Source organism: Trachypithecus francoisi, unplaced genomic scaffold, assembly GCF_009764315.1.
Source record: "Trachypithecus francoisi isolate TF-2019V2 unplaced genomic scaffold, Tfra_2.0 Lachesis_group12, whole genome shotgun sequence".
NCBI classification, from domain to species: Eukaryota; Metazoa; Chordata; class Mammalia; order Primates; family Cercopithecidae; genus Trachypithecus; species Trachypithecus francoisi.
Genome location: NW_022681457.1, coordinates 36,912,056 through 36,933,065, shown reverse-complemented (window position 1 = coordinate 36,933,065; position 21,010 = coordinate 36,912,056). Strand labels below are relative to the sequence as shown.

The window sequence follows — 21,010 nt, the reverse complement described above, 5'->3', positions numbered from 1 at the left end:
CTGAATAATTCTTTAAGATCAAGAAGGGGGATAATGTAGACAGCAAATAGATGTTTTCCATCTGTTGGGAGGTTGGAGTAAGAGCACTTTGCTGGAGAATGTGTAATGCATTAACAGCATAGATGCTCCACCTCTGACTTTATTTAAAGAAATGCATAAAGTGCTTTTTTCCTGGGGTTGCCTGGGAAGGGCAGTGCTTGCCAAACTTTTGGTGCTCCATCAGCTCCAACTGCCCGGTCTCACAGTGCCTGATCTGCCACTAACCCTGCCCTTCTAAATGAATGGATCATGTTTCTATCATGTCTTTTTTCCATTCATTTCACTTTTGCTTCATAAAAACTTTCCTTTTACTGTTGAGGAAATCAGCATGCAGGGACGTGAAGTGTCCTTGGGATGTAGTTAATTGGTGTCAGAGAAAGTACCAAAATCCAGGTGTCTCACATTCCATGATAAATGGTGTAAAAAGAATATAAATTGCCATGGGTATATAAGATATTTGCTAAAGGAAAGGAAGAATATTTTTCTTGAGGATTTGAGAAGATCTGTTTTGGAATTTGAAGTTATTCTAGGACACTCAAATATAGAGTCTTATTCTGATTGTTTTTCTACCACCCTCATTCAATCCCTGAGTGATTACTTGGTGACAGGAACTGTGGAATGTAATGGAAAGCAAGACAGATGTTGTTTCTACCTCCCCAGGACCCCTTCTATTTTCTATTTCTTAACACCTTTTTTTCTTCCATTGATACCCCCATACAAGTGCCCATACACAGTCCATCCCTAAACTCCACTCTCAGCCCCCTAGCAAGTTCAGATCTTTGTAGTAAGTACTGTACTTGATGACAATTTAGCAAAGGAGAAGCAGTTCCCTGCAGTGGTTTTCACATCCTCTCAGCCTATGGCAGTCTATTTCTTATGAAATTCAAGGAACTGGGGGAAATTTGTTAATTTATTCTCCTAAGATCTCTATACATTTATAAAAATAATCTGGTGCCCTGGAGAACTCTTGCATATTAAAACCAAAGGCCTAATTATGTTAATTGAAGCCTCCTAAATTTCAATTCCCTCATCTGTTGAATGCGAATATGATGATATACAGAAAAGATTTAAAAAGTATGAAGGACCATGTAATAAAGTTATCACCATAATCGGCAACAAAGAAAATAGAATATGATAGTGTGTCAGGTACTAAAATAAAACATTTGATATCAAGTGAATGAAACCTCAGTTGAAAAAATCCTAATGAATGCTCACTTTAGTCATAATATGCAGAATAACTAAAGGGAAAAAAAAGTCATAAAAGTAGCAGCTTGTGCTTACATTTAGCCCCTTTATAAGATACTAGTTTTCAGCTGGACATGGTGGCTCACGCCTGTAATCCCAACAGTTTGGGAGGACAGGTGGGAGGATTGCTTGAGCCCAGGAGTTCGAGACCAGCCTGTGCATCATATTATAGCAAGACCTCATCTCTACAGAAAAATGGTGCCACGCATCTGTAGTTCCAGCTACTTGGGAGGATCACTTGAACCCAGTAGTTGGAACACAGGGAGACTCTGCCTGAAAAAAAAAAAAAATACTAGTTCTCTGAAATGCAAACTACAATTTTATATCAAGTAATAAATAAAATATAAAGTTTTTAAAAAATTTTTTTGAGTATAAGATTAAAAAATATTTAACATATCAACTCCAATTTAGGCAGGATAGACAAGGGTTCCAAAAACACTTCAAACACTGCTGGTGGAGATGTAATTTTGTGCAACATTTGGGGGGCAATCAATGCATTTCAAGAGCCTTATTTTAAACCTATGCATGCACATCCATTCCACTTCCAAAAATTCACACTGGCGAAATAAGAATATAAATTAAAAGGTAGCAGATAGTCACAAAGATGCCATCACAGTGTCATTTAAAATGGTAATAACATAGTGGTTAAGATTATGGCATCTGGAATCACTGAGCTGCTAAATTCAAATACTGGCTTTGTTACTTGTCACCAAGATAGTAGACATATCACCTTTTTAATTTCTACATTTGTAAAATAAGGGTGATAATAGAATCCCTTTCATGAAGTTGCTGTGAATACATTTCGAAATACCCCTGAGGCACTCAAACAGGACATCCTGAAAGTGCTCACAAAGTTAGGCTCTATTCATCATCATAAAAAGTTAGATAGAACCTATTTATCTAATAAAATTGTTTCATTCAAGCAATGTAATAATCTATGTTTTAGTCTATTTGGGCTGCTACAACAAAGTATCAGACTGGGTAATTTATGAACAACAGAAATATATTGCTCACAGTTCTGGAGGCAGTGATGTACAAGATCAAGGTACCAGCAGATTCTGTCTGGTGATGACCCATTCCTCATAGATGGCACCTGCTCTGTGTGCTCACATGGCTGAAGGGCAAAGGGGCAAACAAGCCCCTCAGGTGTCTTTTATAAGGGCACTAATCCCATTTTCAAGGGTTCTTTCCTCATGACCTGGTTACCTCTCAGAAGCCCTACCTCTTACTACCACCACAATGGAGACTATGTTTTAATACATGAAATTTGGGGGGACATAGTACTATATATCAATTAAAATGATATTGTAGATAATATTTGACTTGGAAAGATATTTACTAAAGGGAAAAAGTAGGCTACAAAATAGTACTTACTATCTGATTGAATCCAAGTAGATGTTTATTAGATGTTATCCAGTGTACCTGAACTTGCTTTGGACTCAGATCTATCTCTCTCTAAATATTTAGTTGCATTTCAAAAGAGTAAAAATCATATAGTGCTAATATCAGTTTCTTTACCTCCTCAGGTAGGAGCCATTGAGAATTTTTCCCACACTAATATACTTTTGGTACTTAGTGTACTGCAACCTAGATGACTTCTGTTCTAAATAATAAAATAGAAACATTACTTTTGCTAACTGGTAAAGTCATCCATGCCATAACCAAAGTCCCAAGATGCCACCTAGTTTAATAATGCTACTAATTATACATATAATGTACCACATCAAGAAATACTACAGCTATCAGCTTTCAGATGACTGTAACGAATTTTAAAAGCTTGAGCTGTGATTCTAGCTAACAATGTTTATTATGAGATATTCAAAACAGATGTACTTACAATTTACAAGGAGTGATGTGGAATTTTAAGAATGACATTTGTCAAATGTAAAACTACTACTAAATACTACCTTGTCCAACTAAAAATAATCACTTAAAGAGTATTGACTTAGTGTGACTTCCATTTCAATGTTTGAATAGGATTCTTGATTTGCACTGCAAAAAAAAAAAAAAAAAAAAAAAGGTATCCTATCCTCTCACAGCTCATGAATGTCTTCACACCTAAGAGATACTACTTGTTACCCAGGTCTTTGCTACTCCAACAATATAGCGTTTTCTTTCTCTAATCTTCACAAAAGTTGACCATACTCAATTTCAAGTAAGTATTGTGCTCACATACTTACACTGAATATTACTAGCATGGAAATACTTCAATTCTTCCCTAATTTTAGGTTTTAAAAATAAGATATCTGGCTAGAGACAGCAAAGTAAGTCAGATGCTTGTATCACATATCATATTTTTAGTACTTTCATATCTATCTCTTCATGATTAACAATTTTATATGCAGGATATATAAATCTCATCTATTTTGATAGCTTTGAACCTCTTTGTTATGAAGTTTTACTTCAACTATGGGCATTCATCTTTGGGACTAAAAAGGGTGGTGATATGTTTTGTAAAAACTCTCTGTACAGAGTCAGAGGATGGTGAGCACAGGAAAAAGACAGCAAATAATACTCACAATCAGCCACCTCCCAAGGTACAGGATGCCAATTGTAGTCAGCTGGGAAATGCTGTAAACTGCTAACAGTGCAGAGCTTGGCTATATTACAAAAGCTTTCCTTGACATCTGGTAAAGGTAAAGCTGACCTCACCACTTCATGCCTGGGACAGGCAGACAAAAACCCACAGAGATTAGTATCAATCTCAAGATCAGATAGATTGACTTTTGGCTACAAAGTGATTTAAAATAAAGTAGCCAGTTAAAAAAAAAAAAAAAATCCCTCTCTCCCATAATGAAGCAGGTTTGTTGCTTCTGGTTTCAGGTAGATGTTACTTATGTCCACATGATTACTTTCTGGTTGTATTTATGATTACTAGAATAAAATTACAAATACTCTACTATTATTTCTGGTCCTCGGCCTGATGGAAATCTACTCAGTTAAACAAAGACTTAAATCTAAGTTCTAAAAGTTTTTTCTTATTACCTTTTCTCCCCTCAACTGGCATATAAAAAGACAAAAAGTGAGTACTAACTTCTTTAAATACAAAAATTTGCAAGTCCACTGTCACATAAGATAAAGTCCTGAGTTTTAGATTTCAGCTCTCAGAATCACAGTCCCTAAAGCGTATTCACCAAGAAGAAAATGCAAAGAGTTCTTGCTCTAGAAACTTTTAGTTCTCTTTTTTCACTCCTGAAGAAATATATTATGGCCCATATTTCATTTCTGACTTGTAATATCCTCCGAAGTCCATTCTGAAAAGTGTTCTGCCTTCTCTTTCACATTGATTTTATTAGCTGGCCTAAAAGACAATTTTTGCCAAATTAAATGTTTTAATGTGTTCTTTTTTTGAATGTTTCCTACTCAAATGTATTCATACAACACAGCTCAAAACACAATACTTTTTTAAAATTATTAGTTGTTACATTTTAAAGCGACTAAAGTCAACTTATTGCTGAGAACACACAAAAAGGACAAATTGGTTGAAATTTTCATGAGAATGGAAAATGTTTAATAAACTCAGAATGGCGGGCTTATTAAACTATAGTGTTATTTACAGCCATAATTCATCAACCACAAACACAATAATGTGTTTGCATGGCATGCTACAACAGAAGCTTTATTCAGTTCATTCAGAAAACATTGGCAAAATAAATTTCAGTTGCGAATTCACAGATACAAGCTTCAAAGTATAAAGTTGTATGTAACAAAAAATACAGGTAATATTTATAACAATAACTTACAGGTACAAACTAATGATAAACTACAATTTCACAAAAGACTGTAAACATTTTGCACGCTTGTCAGTCCTTTCTTTTAGGCAAAGTGCTCTTTTGATGACAAATAAATTAACAGATACACACTAGAGTGAACTATTTCCAGACAATACAAAAAATGTTCTGATTTGTTTTCTTCTTGTAAACATAAGTTTTACCAAAATTGAAGAATCAATAAAAGTGTCTTGCAGGCCAACTATGGATACATACCTGGGCAGCAAAGTGATGTTGGAAATGCTTTAGGTGTTAAATAAAAAATTAACAGCAATATCTTTTCAATGGTATTTTATACATAATAAATGATGAATTTGTATCCTTAATCAAGTCTATCCCTGAAAAAAGAATTAGGTATGACTTATTGGCAGTTGTGTCATTGAATGGGGTAACAAGGGCTGGAGTCCAAGAGCTGTTGGTGAATGAGCTACAAAATAGAAAGAAATTTGTGGATCAGTTTTGTAGGGTGAATAAAACCGATTTATAAACAAACAAAAACAATCCAAGGCAATGTTTTCATCACTCATTATAGCTGAGGGCACCAAGCTACACTCATTCCACTGACCTCAGCAGAAGCATTAACTTATTCAGCATAGTGAGAGTCCAGGAACAGTTTTACCCCCAAATCTTTATTTGGGGCCACAAGATTTTGCCACTTTAATGTCCTCCATCCATACCCCATTCACTGCACTTCACCCTGAAGCTAGAAAGACGTGGGTTCCTCTTCAGAGATGCTGCTAGCTTTCTCATGAAGGTGTTTGTATAGGATGATCTTCCCCAAGTTTCTTTCATTAATGTTTAATTACCTCCTCCCTAGGCATATATCAAAACACACTGGACTCAGGCAACACTACTGTCTTTCATGTGAACACATACAATTTTAATGCTAGTATAAGTAAATGGCAACAATGGTACAGGCTCTGATTTTTTTATTTAACCAAAACTTAAAATGAAGTTTCTGCTTTCAGCAAGGGCTATGTTGCTTCAAACCAAACCTTTCTCTGAGACCAACTAGGAAATCTGGACAAAATTTTAAAAATCTGTTTGAAGGCATCTGAAAGACACTTAAGGAGTGAGGACTTACAAAGTCCCAGAGTGGAGGGAAAGAAAATGAGGATGCTTTTCCTCCCACAAGGATAGTGACAATTTAAAACAAAACAAATGTCTGATAGGCCGAGAAGTTTAGCAGAGCATTCAGAAGTTAGACTTTGGCAGAGTGGTAAGAAACAAAAATTAAAGAGCAGGGCCCATTGAAGAGGAGAAGCCCTAGTTAAAAACAACAACAGAAAACAAAATAAAACAAAACAAAACAGGGATACATTTGTGATTCCAAAGAGCTAACTCCAAGGAGTAGTAAAACAAAAATATACCAGCCCTCCTAAGGATTTGTGCCTGATTGGATTAAGTTGATTTTACCCTATCCTGACTACCTGGGGGGTAAAACTAATCTTCTCTAGTGGAAGATATCATCCAAAGCCTCAAATTATCTTTAGTTACTCATATCCAACATCTGAAATGCAATAACAATTAAGAAGACAAATAACTAGACATGACTTGAAAGAAAATAAAGAGGAAAATAAAGAAAACAGACCCACCAAAGATCCAGATATTTGAGTTATCAGACATGAACTTTAATTTAAATAAGGATAAAGTGACAAAATGGACGACTTCAGCATACAAATGGAAATCTTAAAACTGAAAAACAAAATAAATGAAATTAAGAAGTCAGTGGAAAATTTTTTTTTACAGGATATTAGATATAGAGAGTATTAGTGAACTAGAAAAACAGTTCAGAAGAAAACATGAAATTTTTTTCATAGGAGCAAAAACAATATTTGAGGAGACAAAAGCTGAGAATTTTCCATAATGAAAGAGATCAAACTACATATTCAAGAAACACACCTGGGCACAGTATGATAAAACTTTTTCAAGACAAACACAAAGAAAAAAGTTGAGGAAAAAAGACATTTATTTTCAAAAGGAGCAACAGGGAAAACAGCTGACTTTACCAATAAATGGAGCCAGGTTAATTAGCTATCCATATGCAAAACAAACAATGAAAATCAGAAGACAAGGTAATCATATCTTCAAAGTGCTGAAAGAAAATACCAACCCAGATTTCTACATATAAAGAAAATACCACTTACAACTGAATCAAAAGAAATACTTAGAGACAAACTTAACAGAAGATATTGAAGATTACTAAACAGAAAACTCTAAATCATAAGAGATTACTCAAAGACAATCTAAATAAATGGAATGACTTATTAAACTTCATGGTATGGAAGACAATACTGTTAAGATGGCAGTTCCTAAAACTGATCAATATATTTGCTATAATAGATTGTATCAAAATCTTAATTGTTTTCCCTTTTGGGGTGGAAATTGACAAGTAGGTAAATTTTATGAAAATATAAAGGGCCAAGAATGGGCAATACAAACTTGAATAACAATGAAATAGAAAGAAACTTATTATCAGATATTAAGAACTATAGACCCAGCATGATTAGAATGATTAGGTAGCAACAAAAAAATAGACTAACAAAACAGAACAGAAAGTACAGAAAGTGACACAATATATGGACATTTGATTTATGGCAAATGTGTCTCTACAGAGAAACTGGATATTTTCTATTTTCATCAACATAACAGAAAAGCTTCACTTTCTATCTCACACCACACACAAAATTCAATTCCAAATGAATCTGAATTTACATCAAAGGTAAAACAAAGTTTCTAGATATCATAGAAGATACATCTTCATTATCTTTGAGTATAAACAATTTCTTGCACATGTCACCAAAAAAAGCACGGCTCATGCAGGAAAAATGATGAAATAAACTACATTAAAATTAGGAAGTTGTGCTCAATGAAACATTCCATTAAGAGAGTAGAGAAAGCCAAGCTACTGAGTAGGAGAAAATATTCTAAGCACATACAGTTATCAAAAAGCTTTATATGCAGATTACACCAAGAACTAAAGCAAATCAATTTAAATAAATAATAAAGACAAGCCAGTAGGCCAACAGACAAAAGACTTGTACAGCTCTTCACAAAAGAGAATATACAAATGCCTGATGAAAAAATGCTCAGTCATCAGGTAAAGGCAAATTAAAATAAGATTGCACTACACAATCATCAAATCTGCTAACATCAGGAAGTTACACCATACCAAGTGTTGGTGAGGATGTGAAGCACCTTGAACCTTGCGCTGGTCAAGGTGTAAACTGGTTCAACCACTATGAAAAACTGTTTGTCAGAATGACTAAAGTTTAGCATATGTGTAGCCCATGACCTTATGTCCCACCTCCAGGTACATATCTAGTAGAAATGTGAATTAATGAGCACAAAAAGCATGTACAATAAAGTCCATAGCAGCATATTCCCAAAAGCACAAACTGGAAAAAAAAAACAAGTATCTTTCAACCAGGAAATGGATAAATTGTGGTATATTCCTACAGTGGATTTCTATATAACAATGAAAACAAATAACTGATTCTCACAATAATATAGGTGAATCTCACAATGTAATTGAAAGAAGTGAGACACATAATACATTCTGTATGGTTCAAAAAGAGCAAAACTAAAGGGTGGTTTTAGAAATCAGTGCTATGTTACTCTGGGAGAAAAGGATAATAATTGGACGGAGACATAAGAGAGGCTTCTGAAATGCTAATTATATCTGCTACTTTGGGCAGTATCTATATGGATACATTCATTTTATTAATTCATCAAGCTGTATAGTTACGTATGCACCCTTCTAAATGTATTATTTGCTTCAATAAAAAACAATTATTTAATAAAACTTATTAAACTGCCATCTAAATATCTGAGTGTGAACACTTGCTCTGATCACAGGAAATAAAGTATTTAAATATTTACTGGTAAAAACAAACAAAAAAATCTCTAAGTAAAGATCAAGCATTGAGTCATTATTAATATTTGCATCTTAGCTGCAAAGTGAGTATTAAACTTCTTTCTTAAAATGTAATCACAGAAATAAGAATGTTTGGATAATTTTGTCTCTATTGCACCCCCCACATTATTTTTAGCTACCACTGAGGTAATATTTCAAAATACGAATTGCATCAATTATCTAATATTGGAAGTTACCAGTTGTTGACTGCTTGGGAGACAGCTGTTAAATGTTGGGATACCTACCATCCATATAACTATGCAGCGCAGTTAACATCGTTCCATCTTGGGGCACGTAGGCAGAATAAGCCATTTCTTCTAACATGGGTGGAGACAGCCTGGAGGGTGGGACTGCTGTAACTGGGGTGGAGGAGGAGTGATTAGGACTGACATGTTTCTTGTGGCGTGCTCTACAATTCTGAAACCACACCTGAGCAGGGAGAAAAGCAACAGAAGTAGGTAGGTTACACACCAGCTTCTGAGCACATTATCAACCCAGTTAAAAAATGAATGCAACCTCAATCACACTACCACACAAGCATAGCATAAATGTAAATTAGCTTTTATAAAAGTTCTATAGACAGAAAAGAAACATTTTAGTCCAAATAACAGTGGTCATTTTTCTTGCTCAGTTGATAGCTCTCTGTTGATTTACCTAAAAGCCAATTCTATTTAAGTAGGAAAGGGGACCAATTGCTTAAGTGATTTTGGTTTGTTGAATTTGAGTTGGTCAGACGTTAAAGTTACCTCTTGAATGCAATTATTAAACTCTATTAGATTTGGCTGGGTACTGTGGCTCATATCTGTAATTCCAGCACTTTGGGAGGCTGAGGCAGGCAGATCACCTGAGGTGAGGGGTTCAATACCAGCCTGGCCAACATGGTGAAACCCCATCTCTACTAAAAATACAAAAACTAGCTGGCCGTGGTGGTTGGCACCTGTAATCCTAGCTACTCATGAGGCTGAGGTAGGAGACTCACTTGAGCCCGAGATGTGGAGGTTGGAGGTTGCAGTGAGCCGAGATCGAACCACTGCACTCCAGACTGGGCGACACAGCGAGACTCTGTCTCAAAAAAAAAAGAAAAAAAAAAAAAAGAAAAAGAAAAAGCCAAAACAAAAATACCCCCCAAACTCTATTATATTTATTTTTTAAAAAATAAAAATAAAATCCAATTCTATACTAAAACAGCATCTTCCCCAGAAAAGGTGGGGAAGGGCCCTCAAGAATTCCAGAGAAATCTCCTTGGTTTTACTACTGGCATTTAGGACAAAAAGAAAAGCAGAAAAAGCTCTTTTAATCAGAACTTTAAAAAAAGACTACTAAATGTATTCTTAGGCACCTGCTGGACTTATTTCAAATCCTTGTTCAAATGACTAAAATCCCTACTGAGAACTTAAAGCTTTCTACAAACCTCTTGATTCAGTTATTCCAGTCAGATTTTAACCTGCTGAGTTCAATTTCTCTTGGTGAATACATAGGCTATTCCCTAAGAAGCATGTTAAGTCAGGTCTATAATAAGAAAAAACTCATAATATTTAAGTAGAATTAAATACAAACACATCCACTGGTGAGAGTTCACAAAATGTAAAGTGCTAACCACCCTGCTGTCCACTCTACTGCAGAAATAAAAGAAGCAAATTCAAGGCAAGTGGAGCTTTACATCCAGGTCAGGGCAAGTAAGTCTAGGCTGCCCAGAAGGCTTCCAGTAGCTAATATGCCTGTGTTTGACTTCCCTGCCAGGTGATAAAACTTGACCACATAGAGTGTTACTTCATTAAAATACTGTATCACGTATTTTCCATCACTTCAAACAACTCTGTCATGAGAGGAAAGAGAGGTGAAGGGATAAAAACTTAGCATGAGAACATTTTGGGATCGGGGATATGAAGCCAGGAAAACGTCAGGGGCATAAGTCTGTTCAAGGTTAGTGGTAGGGCCTTGATGGCACAAGGCAATCAGGGCTGATTAATGTGGAATAAAAGGAGGCTGCAAAGAATTTATAAGAAAAAGCTGGCCTTACTTCAGAGCTACACCCTGCTCCTGGCATTGAAAAATAGAAGGCTGGCAAAGTATACTCTCAAGAGTAATTAAAACTAAAAGAATAAAAATTAATAATCTAGTGGGGTACATAGCCTTGAGCAGGAGGCTGAAAAGTAGCACCTAAGGAATGTTTCTGGGACAAGACTTAGGCATGTATCAAGGAAGATGAGTGGGAAGTCACAGCCTCCTCCATATCCCTGTTCTCTGAAGTGTTAGTGAGACTCAGAGATACCTATAGACCACACCCCAAATCTCCACAGTTCTGCCCACAGGCTCTGGAACAATACATGTCACTACTAACACTAATCTCACCTAAATAAGATGACATTACTCAAACATTCTCCAATGTGTAAGGGGGAACCTCTGCCACCTGCCTTTTTCCCTTATGGGACCCCAGAAGACACAATGCCAGAGGACTACATATAACCTAAAACATGTTGCATTATGATTCCCAGAGCTTCTTCAAAGTATCTTTTTGTCTCCAATAAATTATATATTGAATGGAACCTACACAGTTGTAAAACAAAAGAAACATCATCTTTTGATTGAAAAAAAACCTCAAACTTTGTAAATAAACATGAAGAAGGTATAACAGAAACAGCAGAATAACTATCTTAATACTGATTAAGCAGTTTCTTGGAAAGATCATCCAGAGGTAATCAAGCAGAGGGAGGTTTGCAAACACAATGTCATATAACTGGTAGACCAAAATATAGTTTAAGATCCCAGAAAATTCCTTCTGGCATGAATGCTACCCAGCTTCAGAATCAAATATAAGTCCTTTTGACTCTCCTCACTGACAAAATTTCTTCCTTCTGCTTTGCAAACATCCAACAAGAGTTACAATTTTCTGAGTAACTACTTTAAAATTTTTGAGTTCTAAATCATAAACTAAGCTAAAATCAGGCCATGTAGATATAACGGAAAAACAAAATACTAATACACAAAATGAAACCTTTAGAAAGCTCAGACAAAAAGCCAAATATAATAATTTTGTATATGACAAAGATGGGATTTTATTTTATTGGGAAAGCATGGTTCACTGATTTAGGGAAAACTAATAGTTTATCATTTGAAAGAGAGAAAAAAAATAGATAAAACCCTATCTCCCATGGAACCAAGCCAGATAAATGAAAGTTTAGGTGTAAATAATTGAAACAATAAAAGTTTAAGAAAATGAAAAGCAACACCGAAATACTCTCTAGACAGGGAAGCATAAGAAAGACCAAAACTAGACCAGAAGCGGTGGCTCACACCTGTAGTCCCAGCACTTTGGGAAGCTGAGGTGGTAGATCACGAGTTCAGGAGTTCAAGACCAGAATGGCCAACATGGTGAAACTCCATCTTTACTAAAAATACAAAAATTAGCCAGGCGTGGGGGCGAGCGCCTGTAGTCCCAGCTGCTCGGGAGGCGGAGGCGGGAGAATTGCTTGAGCCCAGGAGGTAGAGGTTGCAATGAGCTGAGACTGCACCATTGCACTCCTGCCTGGGCAACAGAGCAAGACTCCATCTCAAAAAACAAAACAAAAAGGCCAGGAGCGATGGCTCACACCTGTAATCTCAGCACTTTGGGAAGCTGAGGAGGGTGGATCACGAGGTCAGGAGTGGAGACCAGCCTGGCCAATCTGGTGAAATGCTGTCTCTATTAAAAAATGCAAAAATTAGCTGGGCGTGTTAGCACGCACCTGTAGTCCCAGCTACTCAGCAGGCGGAGGCAGGAGAATTGCTTGAACCTGGGAAGCGGAGGTTGCAGTGAGATGAGATCCTGCCTGAGTGACAGAGTGAAACTCCATCTCAAAAAAAAAAAAAAAAAAAAAGAAAGAAAGGCCAAAACTATCAAAAGACTGGGAGATTTAAACACATAGAAACATAAATGTTCTGTGGGGAAAAAATAAAAAGGAAATTGATGAACCATGAAAGGTTAACATGACAGATAGGATTAATAAATATCAGTAAGATACAGAGAAAATAACCCAACAGAAAAGTGAGCAAAAAATATACAGTCTTAAAAACTCAAAAAATATGTTTAAGCTCATTGATAATATAAGAAACAGAAATAAAATCAATGCGATTTTCTTTTCTAACTATTAAATTGTAAAGGATGTAAAAGAATAACAGTATTCATTATTCTTGTGAGTTGGGGAAAAGGAACTCTTGTATGTAGCTCCTGGCAGAATAAAGTTGTATGGACTTCCTGGAAGGCAAAGAAATTTCATGTTTGTATAAAGGCCCTATGCATGTTTTATCTTTGGACTCAACAACCTCACTTCCAGAAATTTACCCTAAGGAAACTATTGAACAAGCATGCAAGGTAGATATACAATGTTACTCATGGCAGCATTTTATAATAGTGAAAAATTAGAAATTAAATAAATTGTACTATGCTCAATATATGTGGCAATAAATATGATGTTAATCTTAATATGGAAGGATCTTCCCAGTACACTGATTGGAAGAAATAGCAATATTTTACTCTGTCTCTACACAACATAAAAGTCATAATTCACTTATCTGAAAGAGTATGTGAACAGTGATTATATCTGGATGCAGTGTGTGGGGGAAAAAAATCATTCATCTTTATTCTTTGACTTCAGTATAATAACACTCTGCTTTATTACAAATGTCTTACTAAGCATATTTGTAACTAGGAAATGTGAAACTCTCCATGTACCAGACCACCGTTTTCCCCTAATCTTTGGGCGATCTAGTTTGCATATTAGAATTAGAAGAAGTCTAGTAATAAAAACTCTTTTTTCTTACCTTTCTAAAATTTTGTGCCCAATGCTAGGAAGGAGGCTGAGGGAAAGTATGATTACCATTTGAGATCACAGTAATTCTTAAAAAATACTCTGAAGGGCTACAACATATAGTAAGCCTATGTACAGATACAAATAATATACACATAAGGATGCTAGTACTCTTTCCTTTGGAATCATATCAAAAATATTTAATGTTCAACCTTAACATATTGAAAGCCAACATTCAAAACATATTCTCCAAATGGTATGGCACAGGACAATGTTAACTTGCTCATAGTACTAGTAACCTAAATACCTGGAAATTACATGACAGATGTCTGCCTGTGTTCCTTAATCCTTCAAACATGAAAAACTCTAAGAAAACTCTCCTTCTTTGCTTCCAGCTTCAAAATGGTATAAAACATAACAGTCATGCATCTGACTTACTTGAAGTTATCATTGTTATGAATATACAGAGTCTTAAATTAGAAGGAACTTTTAGCCCATGGAGTCTGAACTACCTCCCAAAGAAAACTGTACTCCCAGGCACAGGAAACTCACTACCTTCCTTCGTAGTTGGTGCCATTTGTGTAGCCTTGCAATAATGAGAAAGTTCATTGTGAGTGAACACCAGTGTCTTTTTCTACATTCCATTGCAGGGAAGCCTTTCACAAATATTTAAAGACACCTACTCTGGATATTACTCTTTCCCTTACCATCTCCTGGCCTTATTTCCAGATAAATATCCCTGCTGCCTTTAATATTACGGAATAATGTTAAATCTTTCACAACCCTGGTAGCCTTTAAGGTAGCATGTTTTTCAGATTGCTTATTAGTCCCTTCTTAAAATTTGGCACTCTGAAATAAGCACAATAATCTGGATATCTGAAAACTGCTGAAGTGGTAGAACTTGTCTCCTAAGACAGCCTCATCACCCTGCAGTCAAAACACTGGGAACCCTAGGTCTTTAGAGAAGCTACAGTACCATCAGGTCTTTTCCATCTGCTTCTTTGTACAGATGATTTGTTAATTATGAAACATTTTAGGCTTACAGAAGAATAAGTACCTGTGTATCAACCACCCAAATTAAGAAACAAAATATAATATGTGCAATGAAGACATTCACCTTTCCCCTCCCTGAGTTTCCTCTTGCCTTTTATGGTTACTTGCTTTCATTCCTTAAATTTTTTGAACTTCCAGTGTTATTTAAAATTATTTTCTGACTGGGTACGGTGACTCAAACCTGTAATCCCCTCACTTTGGAAGGCTGAGGCAGGAGGATCACAAGGTCAAGAGTTTGAGAACAGCCTGGCCAACATAGTGAAACCCCGTCTCTACTAAAAATACAAAAATTAGGCGGGCATGGTGGCATGCACCTGTAATCCCAGCTACTCAGGAGGCTGAGGCAGAATTGCTTGAACCTGGGAGGCGGAGTTTGCAGTGAGCCGAGATCGTGCCACTGCACTCCAGCCTGGGTGACAGAGACTCTTTGTCTTGGAAAAAATAAAATAAAATGAAATAAAATAAAATTATTTTCCATTTCCCTGGTCTCTCTGATAATCTTGACACAGCTGGCCATCTCATTCTTGAATTCACCCCACTTCTTCAGCCTCCATGCTGTTTCTCCACCTGACTCTTTCCTCAACTCTGGCTGTTACTACATCCCATTTAAACAGAACCTCTTACCCTGCTCTCTAAAACCCACTCTTCACCTTTTATACCCCATGATCTCTTTCTAAAGGATCTTATCCAATTTCATGGCATTAGATCTCTTTGCTTGAGTCCTGTACATTCTTTCAAATACCTGTTTACATGCTTAACTGTCACCATCACTGCATAATTAGCACAGCTAAAAGGGTTCAACTTCCAATCCAGCTTTCTTTTGACTTTCACATTCCTGTCAATGGCACCATTCCCAAGATTACTTTGACTTCAAATTTATAAGTCACTGACTTTTTTGAGAGAGGATCTTACTCCATCACCAAGGCTGGAGTGCAGTGGTGCTATCATGACTGACTGCAGCTTCAATCTCCTGGACTTATGTGACCCTCCCTCCTCAACTTCCCGAGTAACTGGGACTGCAGGTACACACCAGTATGCCTGGCTGGGTTTTTTTTTGTTTTGCTTTGTTTTGTTTTTCCTGTAGAGACAGGGTTTCACCACCTTGCCCAGACTGGTATCAAACTCCTGTACTAAAGTGACATATTTGCCTTGACCTCCCAAAATGCTGGGATTACAGGTGTGAGCAACTGAGCCTGGCCGAGTCACTGACTCTTAGACACCTCTCTGCTTCCCCATTACAGTTACCAAATCTTTCTTGTCTTTCTAGCATCCATCAACTGTCATCAGTGTTCAGTCAATAAAATGTTTCTCAGCTGGGCATGGTGGCTCATTACCGATAATTCCAGCACTTTGGGAGGCCAAGGGAGGAGGATTGCTTGAGTCTAGGAATTTGAGACCAGCCTGGGCAACATGGTGAGACTCTGTCTGTACAAAAATTTAAAAATTAGCCAGGCGTGGTGGTGTGCACCTGTGGTCCCAGTTATTTGGGAGGCTGAGGTGGGAGGATCACCTGATCTCAGGAGGTCGCTGCAGTGAGCTGTGATTGCACCACTGCACTCCAGCCTAGGCCAAGCACGACCCTGTTTCAAAAAGTTTCCCAAATGAACTCTACCCCAGTTAAGTGTCTCTTCAGAAACAAACAAACAAAAAAGCAAATGACAACAATAAAACCACACTACTTTGCTGGGCATTCCAGCATTCCAACTAACCTGCCTACCTCTAGCTAGTCTCTCCGACTAGATAGAACTCCAGTTATTCCCATGTGCTGTGACTAGCCCTTTCTTCCTAAAATCTCATATCATGGCATTTACCCGCTCAGAAGAGAACTCTGCATTCACAGGCCTCTCCAACTTGAACTCCAACAATTTCATTTCCCACTATTTCCAAACATAAATTCTATATTCAAAAAAACTTGCATGAATTCATCACTTTCCAGTTTTATTCACACCAGCTCCTCTCCCTGGATCTTTGACAGAGGCCATCAGCAGCCATCACACACACAATCATAGAAAAAGTAGGAAAAGACACCGACCTTAAAGCAAGATTTATCTTGGAACTTTTTTAGCCTGAGGATCTTAGGGTTGCTGTGAGCACTGAATGAAGTAAGATGCACAAAGACTCATTTGACAAATGGTAGCCTAGCCCAAGCAGGATAATCATTACATTTTAAAAAATTGATTTAGAATGTGAAGAGACTTAAAACAAGAGAGTAATGTTTTCACACTTCTTCACACACAAAAAAACCCCAATGCATACTATAAATACCCAGAATTAGAACTTTTTGTTTCTCTTGATTGACCTTTAAGTTAATCACCTATGGCCAGGTACAGTGGCTCATCCTGTAATCCCATTACTTTGGGAGGCCGAGGTGGAAGAATCACTTAAGCTCAAGAATTGGAGATCAGTCTGGGCAACATAGGGAGACCCGATATCTATTTTTAAAAACCTTTAAAAAAAAAAAAGTAATCACCTGTATCACACGTCTGCTCAAGCCTGTCCTTTCTGCCAATTTCTGGAGTGTCTGTGCATCTGGGTTGTTGTCCTGAGCAAACTGTGCTTGCATAACCTGTTGTTTAAAACATGTATGTAGTAAATAGCTAAAAACAAGCAGCTCGGTCTTCTTCCTGCATTTTTATCATAAGAGATAAGACATGCACAAGAACATGGGATACTTTCATTACTTGAAAATCAGTATGGGGAAGTATGTGTAACTGAAAACGAATGCATACTTTGTAAATTTATACACAAGTTGCTATGCTGAGAACTTTAAAAAAATCTATTTCAACATAAAACTCTCTCAACTATGCTGTTAAAAATAAGCTCACCTTTCCTTTTCTTCCAATCTTATAACTCACAAATCAAATAGCAGGAGTTTCATTTATTGTTTTTTCCATTTTGTTAAAAATTGCCAACATTTGAAAACTTAATACAAAAATCATATCACATTTGTCTCCAACCTTTCCTGAGCTAAAGAGGTTCAGAGCCCCTAATACCTAATAGTATACACATCAACAGAAGGATTCCACTTAATTGTAATGATCCCATCATGGTTTTGAGCACTAGCTCTATGAAAAAAAAAAAGAGTGTCTAAAAAGAGACAATCACCAGAGTCCACTGAATAAGAATTTACCAGGGTCTAAACATGTATATATTTTAAAAGCTCACAGGTGATTCTGATGTGAGCTTTTGGATTGAAACCACCATGCCAAGTGCTAAGAGATAGTGAAACATGAAACAAAACTCCTTGGTTTTAATTTCTTGGCAGAAAGATGCCGACATGCCAATAAATACCTATAATAAAAGATAAAGGGAGATGAGTAGAGGGGGAGAGAGTGCCAGAATAAAAGCACAAGTCAAAAACTTTGAATTCTTTCAGAAAAGAGAATCATTATGAGAATTAAGTGAGGTACTTGAATTCTATTACTAAAAGTCAGTCAACTGAGGGAAGCATTACAAAATGTAAAAAACGTATTATTATGAAGAATGAGAGAGAGGAGTTTGGCACCCAGTGTGACTGTGCTTGTCTACAGGCATAGGATGTGGGTAACCAATCTATCTAAAGACCTCAAGCACTGCTGGCTTCTACTCTTTTCAGCAGGCAAAATTAATTGCATTCTCCACTATGCTCCTTGTATAATGCTATCTTCTGCCACTACACTTGTCACAGGGTAGCTAAATAATTTGTTTTCAAGTCTATCTCCATAGTGGAAAGTGAGTTCCTTGAGATCAAGGGGAATGTCTTTTTCTTCATACCCCTAGAAGTTAAACTCCCTTTCTGTCAGGGAGTATGTTAAGAGTTTGTGACAGAGTAAAACTTGACAATGTAAGGAAAATCTGAAGACGGTGTAGAAAAAAAAGACCAATATTGTTCTGGGAAACCTTCTGAGGTTTACAAATTTTGAGGTTTACAAATTTACCCTTCTAGAATTAAGTATTCTTGGCTTCCTATCTAGCTACATTGTATCTATAGACTCACTGTAAACAGAACATGGATTTTTTGCTTTTACAAAAGGGCAGAATTGACTTAAAAGTTGATTCTTGCTCAGTTCACTTTATTCTTTCATTCCTACTCCAAATGTGTTACTTTGATATCTTCCTGTGAAAATAGAGTTGTGTTTCTATGCGGTTGGACGTGTAATAACCCCAAATAGAAACAGAATGAGCAAATTATGTCTTTGTTTTTTAATTTTTTAAATAGAAAAAAGTTGAACAGACTTGGGGATTTGTTTGTAAGGTCATTATTAATAATTTACAAAACAGAAACTTCACGCTTTTCATAAATGCATTTTTAAAGTCACAAATTTGACAGTGCAACCAAATTATATTTAATGAAGTAATTTCTCATTAAACAGTAAAGCAAAACAACTCTGATCATTTAGAATTGAAATATCCGAAGGGAAAAGTAAGATGAGTTGATTGTTCTTCCTTTCAATAGTATCAATAATTAGTCTCACACACACAAAAAGAAAAAAGAGATACTTTGAATTTCTACTTAGTTTCACTATTCTCTAGGCACTAATGTTGATGAAAACTACTTTGCTCCTTTTCCAAGTTCTTCTAACATGGACAAGGAGTGAGCCTCTGTAGACACTCATCATTTTTAGGCCAGGGGATCTACCGGAAAAGTCAGGAGGCTGCATAGCAGCAACTCAATCTGAAAACAGATGAAAGCAGGAGCTAACCTCGGCGTGTTTAATATTAATAATCATTAAGTAAGTGCTTCTACCTAGAATAAGCAAGCCATAATATTAGCAGGAAATCCTTAAACATCATTTCTACAAATGGGACAGTATTTGAAATCCATTTGCCAATACATTCTCTGAGCCTTAAACTATTTTTTCTCCCCATAAATTTCTAAAGAATAATTTTGGGAAATTCTCTTATTTATCCCTTCCATTTTAACTCCCCTCTGTCCAAAGCAGGCACTGACTAGATAGTCTTGACTTACTCACTGGTTACATGTAATATTTCATTATCTTGCCAAATTCAAGCTCTACTTGAAAATATTCAGCATTCCTAAAGGTAGGACAGTTTGATAATAAGGATACCGATTTATTAGAGGGTCTGGCTAAAATAAACGATTCAAGTGTTCTTCATTTAAAATATCTATGATTCAAGATTTTTAAAAATATCTATTTCAGATTCCTAAATTACAAAGGACCACTTTAGGACAAAGATTGTATCTCATTTGTTTCACCCACCCCTTCTATAAGATAAATGCTAATACATATTGAATAAGAATATACTTTGAAAGCATATTACCTATATGCTTTCACAGGTAATCTGAAAATGGTAATATGCTTTCATTTTTTAAAACCTATAATTCTGATATACAATTTTTAAAACTTATGATTCAGATCACATTTACCTACTATAATGCATGGCTTAAATATTTTATGCATGTTTAACCATAAGACTATCTACAAGATTTAAAATCTCACTCTTTTGCTTTAGCTGCTGCTTCTACTAAGTGGAGTTTTGATAAGACAGACTTCCACTCATGGCCTCCTGGAAGATCAAGCAAAATGAAGAGACCAGAGGTTTGAGGAGAAGGTTCCAAATCTCTTCTCTGCCATTCCCTTGGTGGTCTGCCTTGAGGAGTTCCTGCATTCTTGAATGAGGTTTGTTGTAAAAGTTAAGGCAGATAATGTAGATAAATGCCTGGTATAGGACTTGGCATAAAAGGACGTCCACAGATATTATTCCTATTTTATTTAATTAGTATTTATAATTATTTTCCCATAGAAAAGTGTCTACCTACAGTGGTTTCAAATTTTCACAATTATAACTTTAATAATAAATTATTATATCCAACAAAAGTTATCAACCTTGTAATTATTAAAATGATAACCAGTCCTTCATGGGAACAGATCATTGTGAAAATAGAATATATTAGAGATTCTATTTTAACTAGCCACCTTTAGTGACTGAGTATTTTTCCAAGTCTCTCAGAAGTACTCTCATCTTCTGACTTAGGGCATTGTGTGATCTTCATTATAATCCAGTGAAGAACCCAGAAAGCAAGGCTCAAACAGAGATATTTCTTTCAATTGCCTTATCCTTCATTCATTACTTATTGACCATGTACTTTATGCCTAAATTAAGAAATCTAATTTATGCCTAAGTTAAGAAATCTAAAACAATCATCCATTTGGAAAATTCTTCTGAATGAGTCTAGATTTTAATGCTAGAGTGCTTCC

The 21,010-nt window shown here is 36.2% G+C and overlaps 1 protein-coding gene across 2 annotated transcripts in view; it reads right to left on the bottom strand.

The window, feature by feature from the left end:
* Positions 1–4,770: 4,770 nt before the first annotated feature.
* LHX8 (LIM homeobox 8) overlaps positions 4,771–21,010 on the bottom strand; it is a 30,543-nt gene continuing 14,303 nt past the window's right edge. Inside the window, exons 7-9 of one of the 2 annotated variants that reach the window (XM_033229302.1) lie at positions 17,281–17,376; positions 9,216–9,399; positions 4,771–5,481 (exon numbers count right to left, since the gene is read on the bottom strand). In XM_033229302.1, the coding sequence (XP_033085193.1) occupies positions 5,405–5,481; positions 9,216–9,399; positions 17,281–17,376 (357 nt within the window). In that variant the 3' untranslated portion in view covers positions 4,771–5,404. The remainder of the gene's footprint in view (positions 5,482–9,215; positions 9,400–17,280; positions 17,377–21,010) is intronic. The other variant, XM_033229300.1, reaches the window with a different exon arrangement.